The 11,617-nt window shown below is 37.9% G+C and overlaps 1 protein-coding gene across 1 annotated transcript in view; it reads left to right on the plus strand.

The window, feature by feature from the left end:
• Positions 1–11,066, plus strand: part of atrnl1b (attractin-like 1b) — a 49,924-nt gene extending 38,858 nt beyond the window's left edge. Inside the window, exons 27-29 of the mRNA XM_068305558.1 lie at positions 3,017–3,124; positions 8,013–8,127; positions 9,064–11,066. Of these exons, the coding sequence (XP_068161659.1) occupies positions 3,017–3,124; positions 8,013–8,127; positions 9,064–9,188 (348 nt within the window). The 3' untranslated portion in view covers positions 9,189–11,066. The remainder of the gene's footprint in view (positions 1–3,016; positions 3,125–8,012; positions 8,128–9,063) is intronic.
• The last annotated feature ends 551 nt before the right edge of the window (positions 11,067–11,617 follow it).

Below are 11,617 nucleotides of genomic sequence, written 5' to 3' on the forward strand. Positions count from 1 at the left end.
TTTCACAATTTATGTTGCCGTTGACCTAAATTAACTTTGGTCCCTAATTGATTCTTACTATATCGGCTCGTACAATATGGCCTTGCGAAACCAGCTTCATATCGGTGTGAGGTGTTCAGTTCTGTCTTCAATTTGTGATCCTTTCATCGCTGTGTGTGTGTCACATTGTAAAAGCATGCATCTGCACGCAGCTAGGTAGTGAAAAACAAACACCATCCCCAGAAAACACATTTTTCACTGACTGCAAACTGAATTAGATGATATCAGATGAATAAATGAGAACATAATTTAAGGATTTGTGTTACAATATTTTTTTTTAGTATGTATATAATTTAAGTTTTTAGTATTTTCTAGGACAGCACCCGCAGATACAACCAATGACCTTTTGAGAAGGACAAAGTGACCTGCTTAGGTGCAGAATATGCTCAAAGGCGGGATGACACTTACCCTTTTGCAGAATGCAATGAAGGGAACAAAATGCAGTATCCTCAAGATGGATAATTCATACACTCACTTGCCAAATTAATCAAATTGCAAAGCAAGACGCTGCACATCCACCCCTTATCACAACCATGAATGGCTCCAGCTTGTATTCTTGACAAGAACAACACCTCTTAGCACAAACGTCGCTCGATTTTACAGAATTTGCGCCTGCGTTTTGTCTTTAACTGCATTCCTAGAATCCTTTTTTGAGTTATACCAGGCTATAATGATCGGACATTCTTGATTATTGTGCTGGACACAGAGCAAAGCACCTTCCTGCTTCTGCTCACACCTCACACTTTCTTGCTTAAAATGAATTCTGCAACATGATAAATTGCATTACCATTATCTGACATTTAGGATGAATGTTGTTGGATTTGAAGCATTTGTGTTGGAAACCGTAATAGGCTGTGAGCTGTTTTCTTGTTTTGTAACAGCCCGCTGGGCCCTCCATCCTGTTTTTATCTTTTCGAAAAGGGCAAAATTTTTCATTCTGACCTGTGGTGGCCCAGCGGCTCAAATCTGTAGGTGTGGTGTGGCTGGTTTAATGTTTAATAGTAGAGATGTACAACAATATAACACTGGCCATAAAAAAGAAAATCAATCATGTGATCAATCTCAATTTCGTAAGGCAGCCCCCCCCCCCCCCAGGGAATGTTTTCGGTGTGATTCAAAAAGGCAGTTGTTATTGACTCAAACTTTTCTCCCGTTCACTCTTTGTCTGAGTTAGTCTGCACAGAAGACTAGTTGAATGTTAAAAGTACATGCTTCCATTTTGCTTTGTGAGAAGCACATCATCGATTTAATTTTTCCCCACATAGTTGTCAGTGGTTGGAACATTACATAATATTAATTATCACCTTTTTAAATCTATAGATTCAATTCAATCAATTTGTGAATATAATTTGCACTTTATTAGATTAAACTGGAAGATTTGTTGCTAGGCATTTCGGGGCCTTCACACCAGTCAGAATACATTTATTTGATAGGTTTATAAAACATCAGCTATATTAGAGAACATGATGATTTCAGCTAATGTGTGTGCGTGTGCGTGTTTGAAGTGTGTGTGTGTGTGTACGTGTATGTCTTTTTTTCTTTAATTTAAGCTCAACAAAAAGCTGCAGATAATTGAAGCTTTGCTCGAAGCATTGCCTGTGTAACTCCTAGTGAGTCATTGCCATCTCAAAAATATCTAACCGAAGTTTTTGACATATCAGTTGAATACCACAATTTTGATCCCTTTTCATTTTTGTGCATGCCCTTAACAAAACTACACCAGTGTAAAAAATGAATACAATGGCCTGACATACTACTTTTGCAAAACCATCTCATAGATGGAGTCTTTGATATCCCAAAACATTGATTCAAAGAGTTTTTTGCCCACTTGTTCATTTATACAATGCTATCAGCTTCACCAGACTTGATGTGAATAGTGCTCATTAATAGTCAGGTTATTATAGGCTGAATACTTAACTATATTCAGAGTGAAGGTGGGGTCTGGACAAGAGAATTTCAGGATTTAAACCAAGGGCACATTTCTGCTACCCTCCATGACAGATTTGATCAGCTGTAGCTAACTAGTTTCTCAAGCTGATATCTGCAGTAATCGAAAACGCTTCACTGGTTGTGGCTTATTTTTTTTTCCAATACAGTATGTCTATTTAAGAGGTTTTAAATAAGTGCTCAATAAATACATAGGCTTTGCAAAAACTTAAATTCACAATCCAGGATTTTTAAAATAAATGTTTTGTAAGATGAAAACAAAGAAAAAGCTTCATCCTTTCTATTATGTTGTTGAGTTAAGTATTCTTTGTGTTGTTTAATTATGATGACAATTAAATGTAGGTTTATGCCATTCAGCCACTTTGCTTAAATCCGTAGAAAAGTCACATGCAGTTTGACAGAGGCGTATTTCTTGGACTTCCAAGAACTGCAAAGGAAGGGCAGGTTATGTGGCCAATCATCATGGTCGCTTGATGTGCTTAGCAATCCAAAGTACAATTAGATCTTAATGCAGCACACTTAGGCTCATCACAAATCCAATATCAATCAGTGATGTCCTTGACACTGAAATGCTGGCCTGTTTTGATATTGATCAGACACTGCGTTGCTGATTAAAGTGTAATGCTAGTTGTTTTACAATATTGATTATAGGGGAACAAGTGAGGCTATTTTCTTTTTGTTGAAGCAACAGAATTAGGGCAGCATTTCTGTAAATAATGTTTTAATAGAATTATTTGCATATTTCTCAGTGGTATACTGAATTAATGGGGATAAAATACAGTAAATATCAGTTGTAGGCTTATCATTTGGTCTTAACTGACTTAGTATTTAGGTCATAATGCTGTTAATTTTGTAGTTTTCATCATACTAAATTGTGTTTTTGATACCACTTGTGTATTATATTTTATAAATGTAATAGAATAATATTTTACACTGCAAGAACAAGGAGCATATTTTGTATTCCATTCAGTTCAATTCCATTCAATTCTACAGTACATATTCCATATAGGTATTTTTTGTGATGTTTCAGCAACTGATGAGAGAACGTCAACAGATGGCCAGTCGTCCCTTTGCCTCAGTTGCTGTGGCGTTGGAAGCCAGGGGAGAACAAACAGAACTGTTGCAGCCTATGGTCGACGTAAGTCATTGTCTCTTGCTTGCACACATACTGTACATGATAAATAAATAATTACACTATGTATGCTGTTAATAAAAATTGTGGTGTTACAAATATACAGTATCAACAGTATAAAACAAACAGGTTTCGTGATTAACTTAACTTAAAGGGTGTTCTCTTAATATCATTCTCCTCACACATGAATGTGATTCAAGTGAGCTTATATTTGTAAAGTCTTCTATCATCTCATGCGTACTTGTGGTACAGTACTCATCCCGTACAGTCTCCTCTTTGTATTAGTTGCTCTTTGCATTCACAGCTACAAAGCTGCTACAATGAATTTGTAATTGATGTTAAAACAAAAAAGTCTCTTATGTTTGATTATGTCCTGATGACGACATTGTGAAAGGTTTGTTTGTGTGAAATTTTCTCAACTGTGAATTTACTGCTCCGTCTATTTATGCTAATGAGGCGACTACCTCCCATTCATGTAGAAATCCTGACACAAAGCACAGCCAAGAAAAAAATTGTGTCTTTAATCTGAATTGGCCTCCACTTTCTGAAATTGACATTGGAGGACCAACAGTGTTTCCTCGGCCTCGGCTGACACACCTGCTGTTGAGAGAAACAAAATCACTGTGGCAACCGGCAAAGAACCCATACAATAGCTATTAGTCTAGCTTAATGCACAGTGAGTGGTATTCACTATGCATTATGGTATTGTGAAGGGCAATATCATTAACAAAAGAAGAAAAAAGCAGCTCTGCTTAGCTCTCAGCTTGCACTTTAAAGCAGTAAGAAAAATCTGAATCTGAATAGACAGAAAGTGATTAAAATGTTGATTATTTACATATCAGTGTGTGCCCATTTATTCCAGCCCGATCCCCACTCCCTCACACCCCTTTTCTGCACCAAAACATAAGGTACTCTCTTGTTACGCACAATATTTTAATTCCTCAGATTGTCTCTCAATCAATTACGGTAAGCATAGAATAATACACCCAAGCGTCACACTACCTCCCCATTGATTTGGGATCACAAATTCTATTCCTGGTTTTCCAGTTCTGTATGACTGGTGACAAATCACATTTTATTCCAGATGTATAGTTGTCTTATCCAGTGTTAAGATCTTGAGTGTGGAACTGTACTCCAACAGCCCTTGGCAGTTTTGTTTTTTGGAGACATGGGACATCTACATGGGTTCAAATTGGAAGATCCCTGTGTTGGACTGTTTGCAGCTCGGAATCACATGACTTGGCAGCAGTTGAAGGTGAACCATGTGAAACGATCCTAATTTTGTTTTATAAAGGTTAATTGGTTAGCATCTGGCATCACTTTATTTTGAAAATATTTGTTGATGTCAGAGGACACTGATGCCACACGTCCGTCACTGCTTCTCGTTTGTTTGTTTTTTAAGCCTATTTACTCTTTTCTGTCACCTACCCATTCAATGACTTTGCCCAAATTATGGCATATTCAGTGAAACCAAATTTTATTTGTCTATATTCTACAGATTCCCAACAATCCCCCTATTTGGCTACAGTGCAGAGAAACAAGCACTTTTTTAAAAAACTGCCTTTTAAGTAGCAGTAAGCTTTAACTTATTCATATGTACAATAATTTCCTGTATAAAAACATATATAATCTACTGGACAAATCAGTTTGAAAGTCTTATGTTTGCTTAAAATACATTTCCAGAGAAAAAGCTGCATCTCTTGACATTAGAACTGCAGTAATCGCTGACGCAGCTGGTAGAGAGAACAGACTTTATTCTGTGATTGTACTGTCGACACTGCTCACACTGCATTAGTTAGTACCAGCTCTCTGCCACTGAAACTTTGCAGACACTTCATGTGATCTGGGAAAAACTCACAACAGATTTTTGCCCGGTTCTTCTATTTTTGTTCTGTTTAAACCCTCGAGAGATGAACTTTGCTTTTAGTGACCATAATGTCTGCAGCTGTTGGACAGAAAGAGACAATCTGGTCCAGAACTCTTGTAGCCGAGGCCTCGGTGTCACAGATGTCTCTTTTCACTATGCCTGGCATCCAACATATGGAACTGCTAACACACCGCTAGTGTGATGGATGACAGCTGTCAGAAAGTGATAAGGAAAGGAGATGCGTCGCATGTGTATGTGTGTACACATGTTTGTGCTTGGATGGCGATGAATGGCCATAATATATTCCTCACACCTGATTAATGCATAGTAGAGATGGAGGTCGAGTGAAGATATGAAAACGAAGACAGCGATTTGCAGCGACAGCCCTGACAGAAAAATGAAACCTTATCATTTAAATTGAATGAAATAATAAATTAATGCTAATAATTTTTTTTCTTTGCAATGCAGGAATATACCTGTTATCCCAAATTGATATAAACATTTCACAGAGAAAATGAGAGAGCAATAATAATTTAAACTCTGCTGTTATTGCTGCCTTTCATGCAAACAATTATTTATATATCTTCCCAATTGTGTTATAGCTTCAGCATGCAGCAAATGCTGTTGGATGGAACTACTCTCTTTCATAAATGGCGGCATTGGTCATTTAATTGAAACATGATTGGAATAAATCACATTTTGCCTCTAATTCAGCAGCAATAACGCATCTACTGATTATATTACTAATTTTTATATTGTTAATAAGAGTATTGACATTTTGAGTAGGTGAGGTGCTTTCAATACAACAGTCAAGCGTGCAGTGATCGAGACAGCGCTGTATATTTCATGTCTACAGTTAAAGCTTAAGGTCTTTGGATTGGTGTGGTGACAGATGGAACACAGAGCACTTTCTTTTTATTAAGCCAGTCGCTCATATGTACAGCTTAACAAGTGCAAGAAAGAAGTTTCCAAAGAGTCCCTATCTCTTTCTGGTGACAGGTAAATGGTGCTGTCTGCAAAAAAAAAAGAGCTGTCTGCAAAGTAGTTTGACAGAAAACAAGCTTCACATCTCATTGTAAAACAAGGAATCTCTTGCTTTGCAGTGGTACAAATATTCATCTCCAGCCTTTTCTATAGAGATTCTTCAGCCTGGACCAAAACTGTTGTTGTGGACCTAAAGACTCATGTTAATCCTCAGACTGAAATGTCAAGGTGGCCAAACTAGGCCCCATCTCATTTAAAAGCAGTTTGGATTTCTTTACATCATTATTTGTGCACATATTACACAGCGGTGAAACACAAACAAGAAAGTGTTACACGTTTGTATTCCAATGGCTGTAACAGCGTTTGAGCCAGTCATCCATGCCAGTGTAGCTTGCAGTACAATCAGCTTTGATCAAAAATAGGCTAATGTTACTCTCTCACTGGGGCCCGTATAGCTATCCATTAGCAGCGTCATTTAATTGCTCCTGAAATAGCTGACTGAAATAGCTGATTTAATTCCCATTGTATGTCAGAGTTAGATGTGCTCCTCCATCATTGCTGCACTTAAATGATGCACGTGGATATTGTGTTGCCATCTCGTGTCCTGAGTAACATCAGACATAAAGAATCATTCTCCAGATAAATATTTTATATGCACAGTATTCGTGTTTTTGAATTTTTTTACCTTCATTTGTTTGCTTTTACAAGGTGCTTTTAGATAAATCTGAGAATTAGATGTAAAACAACCTAACCATTTACAGTTATTATGATACTTCAGGCCTGTAGGACAATGAGGATGCGTTTCCTCTGAACTGAGCCCTAGTTTTAAGTTTTGCTTTTTAAAACTACTGTATAATGCATACATTATTTGTAAATGAAACAGGGAGGATTTTAATCATTTTGAGTTGTCTTTTATTTTAAATACAGTTATACTGTTCAAAAGCAATATAAATGTTGGACTTCGTACCACTGATTTATTTATTAAATTCTACCCCACAGTTCTTAAAGGTTCTGATGACCTTTCACATCAAGTATTTGGTAGCCTGTCTCTCAGCTTTTTTTCAGCTGTGTAGACTTCTTCCCAAAATGAGTTAAAACAGATTTTAACCTCCATTTTTCATGCAGAACTAGTCTATGAATGAATTAATGATTTCCAGCATAGCGGGTCACTCTTTCCTCATCTTTGTCAGTGTCAGTTTTATATTTTAAACAGACAAATGAAACACAAATTTACATATTTTTTTTCCTTTTCATTGTTTGCACCAGGTGAAATATATCATCCATTAAAGTTGAATGTGGTAAAAATTATTGTACCCTGGGCCCGATTCTTCTTTGTTTCAGTTCTTGTGTTTATATTTTGTTATACGATTTTCCCTCATCTCCTTTTTGTAAATGCATGCAGACACATAGGGTAAAAAAAAAAGTCAGTGCTTTTCAGACATATTATTATTCCCCAATTTCCATCCCCTCACCTGAACCACGCTGTGAAACCCTTGACATTCATTATCAGGATGACATGTTTTTCGTGCTTGAGACAAGCATTTTCAGCCATTATCTCCGAGGGTAGGTCACTTGTGCGACACGTGGGTGGGCTGTCTGACGGGGACACACACAAGTGTTTTTGATGTGTGACCAATCGAACCATTTGGGGGTGGTGTGTGTGTGTGTCTGTGGTGGTGGTGGTGGTGGGGGGCTGTCTTGTTTGAAGTGCAGTAACTCCAGCAAGTACAATCAGTAGCCGTTGGTCTGAAAAAGAAAAATCAACAGCAGGTTTGCTTTTGCAGAAAATGACTACGAAGACCGACAAAAGTGACTGTCAATAATTTTAATTATCTTTACATGTTGATCCAGTAGAGTACATTGATTATCTAGTCTTGTCCCAACTTTTAACAAACACATACTTCTGGTGTTATGTGCACTGGATACATTATGTACAATTTAAGTACACCAATAAATTATTTTCTATTTCTAGTGTCATTTCTTTCCTGGTGATTCTGAAAACGTGTTAAAATGTTTGGTTTTTTGGAACACTTATTTTCACAGGGTGCACCTAAACCCGTCGCCATGGAGCCGTGTTCCGGAGGCAAAGCGGGCGTGTTGACTGTCCTCATGCGTCTACCCTCCGGGCCCTCAGGCTTGCCCCCACCGGGACAGTCAGGTAACACACACACAGATACACACCACACAAATTAACAGTAGTATTTGATATATTTTTATAGATCTGATTGAAAATTTATGAGATTTGCCGCGTGCAGTCAGTGTCTATATTTTTCATTTAAATTAACTTAAACCCATTATCACCATTGGGGTTCGATCAGATCAGGTCTCAGCCTGCTTCCAACCCAAAGTGAACCCCACTGTGGTCATGAAACAGTGGGGGCCAAAATTAAAATGTAAATCTGATTTTGGTGTCACAAATTGACATAGAAGAAATTCAAACACACATGAATGTCGGTCAGAAATGTGTTCTTTCACTAATTATTAGGTACAACTATAATAATGCTGTGGAAAAAAGCCCTTTTATTTCTTCATATAGAGATTTTGAGAAATGAGAATAAATCTTTCGGCAACATTACAGTGAATAGGAGTCTCATTTATAAGCGTTGTATATGGAAACTTTCTCTCCAAAAGTTGTGATAAAAAAAACAACTTTGCTGGTGTATAAACACCAGGGGGGGTGAGCAAATGGAGTTGATGAATTGAAGCCATATTGTATAATGACACCCCTCACATATTTAATTTCCCTTGATGTCAAAGATTAATTAAAGATCTTCGTTATAATGAATATTCAAGCCAGCAGGATAACCATCACTATTCCTCAAACACCCTGAAGTTTGAAAAGTTAGAAGCCAAATGAAATGTAAGACGAATATTTCCAGTGTTTGATCAAAAACATTCCTACTGTCAATGCACAGAGGAGGGAGCCGGACTGTATGTTACAGACAAAATAATTGTCAGCTGTAGAAATTCAAGATGACGACAGAGTTTCAGAGTTGATGCTAAGAATACAAATGAAATGAACGTATCTCACATGCAACCCGTCACATTCAGTGCGAGTTACCTCATGTTTCTTGCTGTTTCCTCCTTTCTTTAGGACTCATCGTTGCCAGCGCGCTCATAGACATTTCCCAGCAGAAACCGACAGACTTTAAAGACAAGTCCCTGGCTCCAAAGAACCGAAAAACCCTTCCTCCTGCACACCAAGGCACCTGTGTCTGATAGTCAATGTGTGGATCCATTTATTATACCCCTTGAGGTCACACCGTTCCAAAACGCCAGTCCCAGATCGAGGACTTTTGGTCCAGAGACGAGACATGGCTTTGTGTAGATGAATCCATTCGGCTGCTACCACTCAAGTATTCACTGAAACCTGCCAAGCCCCAAGAGCACAACCTTTCTTTAACCTTTGCTGCCCCTTTGCTCTTCTCTGCATGAACGGACCTCCGGTCAGTTCATCAGAAAAACAGTGTCTCCGATTTTTGGAACAACTTTTCCTTCTATCTGCTGGGCCAAATCCTTCAGCATGGGCAGTCATATCATGAACTACAGAGGAAGTCTGTGTGATCATTGATGATTAATGAGGATGATCTACACCTTCTGAAGCCTCAGTCACAATATCCAACTGAGAGAAAAAGAAAGGTGCCCGTACTTTGTGGGTTTTTAACAAAGTTATTTCCCGTAAACTGTTTTGGAAGTAGAACAGATGGTTTCTAAATCGCCGGCCCATGCTGCCTATGGATTTTTTTTTTGCTGGCCAACAACTTGCATAACGTGGTGCTAAAACACTGAGTGTTTTTGAAATGGCTGGCTCAACTCAGCCTTCACCATATGTACTGAAATCATTTGGCCTTTTCGTATGTGAAGCTATGCCCTACGCCAGGACTCGTATCCCTGCATCAGAAGATGATTGTGCTTTGACATGCAGAGTCTCATATCCATCACATAGCTGGAGCTAATGTCTGTATTTTCTGTGGAATAAATATAGAAGTGCTGCAGAGGCGAGAAAGCTGCAATCGCTATCGACAGCAAGTGGGAATGGACTGCAAAGCTGACAAAGTAGGCACAGAGAACTCAAGTCATCACAGCCCAAGCATGGAAAACTGGAAAACACTTGCTTTTTATTCTTACAGTGGAAGTTTCTTTGTTACAGAAATCTAGGCTATGTTTGCCAGTGTATAAAAAAGTTACAGGGACAGTGAAACTCTTTAAGTTCCGGTCAGTTCTTTACTGTAGTTTATCATTTTGCTTTTCACTTTGGACTTAAAGCTTCTGAACTTGCCCTTGGATTGATGTGGTGGGTGGATGTGTCGTAAGAGAAAAATGTCAGTATAATAAAATGAAAGACCAGGGACATAGTGCTCCTCTGGCTGTTTACTTGCTTGTTTTCTAAGTTTTTTTTAAAGAGTTCTTTCAAGCTACAACTTTATTCCGATCTTTGAGTACAAGGAGAAACGTTACCTTTTATAATGCCTTGGCTTTCCATAAACTCCCAAGGAGAAGTGAGGGGTTGGGGGGGGGATCTGCAGAATTTTAACAGCAGTTGACCATTTTTAGCCCGCATCTCCACCCTGAGCTGTACAGTGTCTTGTTGGAACAAATGTGACTCTTCTTTTCTCTTATCTCTTGAGAGTTCATGTATTTGTCAAGTTTTTCATGACATTGGCAAGAGATTACTTTTGTTTTTTTGTTTGTTTAGACATTGTCACCTGTTACTATTATATCTATAAAAATCGTCTTTTGTTACACTTGTGAAAAGATCATCTGTGTTAATATTTTGTTTTGTATTTAACAGATTCCTTCGTAACGGCACTTTTCCTGTGATTTTACTTGATGCAATTCATGTTTCAAGGTCCTTTAAGGGCTACGTGGGCATTGTCTTTTTGTTGCAAAATGACCATTATGATGCATTACATTAGGATCATATGCTAATAATAGACGTGTTTATAATTTGGATTTCTCCAGTAATCTCATAACTGTACCGTTACGCAGGAATCAATTATCCTTGACTGTGGGGAAAAAAGATGATAAACTGCATATCGGTATTCTTCAATGTATTTTAAAAAATGGACAACATGCCAGAAAATAAAAAAAATAACAACTGTATTTTGTGCACTGTATTGATGCGTCATCTCTGAATTTGGAACCTGCAAATGAATCAATGCATTTTGGCATCAGCTGTTTAGTTCAATATTTCCTTCACTCATTTGTCGATGTGTGACCCATGTGTTGTTCATGCCGTTTTCATCTGAACAGTTTTGTCACAGTTTGGAAAAAAATGGAATGAATTCAAACCTAAATGCTAGTTTTGTTCAGAACCAGCATCGCATCCTGGTCCAAATGGAAGAAGCGGGTCATAGAAGCAGTTGATCCTGTAAAAAATGGTTTCAATGAAAGGTTCAACTGAAATAGGAAATTCCAGACATTAACACCATTCTCCTCAAACAATAAGCTTGATAAAAAGAGCTTTGTTCTCGTTGCTGCAGCTTTCAGACTGCTTGTTTTCTCTCTTCACCATCAGCCGGAATCCGAACAAGGACATACAGAAAATAGTCAAGAAGATACTTTCATCCTCAATATATGCAATGATAAACTTGTTTAATGAAGACACTTCTGGAAAAAAGCTTGAGGACTATTCACCATTTAGTATA

Source organism: Antennarius striatus, chromosome 21 (genome assembly GCF_040054535.1).
Source record: "Antennarius striatus isolate MH-2024 chromosome 21, ASM4005453v1, whole genome shotgun sequence".
Classification (NCBI taxonomy): Eukaryota; Metazoa; Chordata; class Actinopteri; order Lophiiformes; family Antennariidae; genus Antennarius; species Antennarius striatus.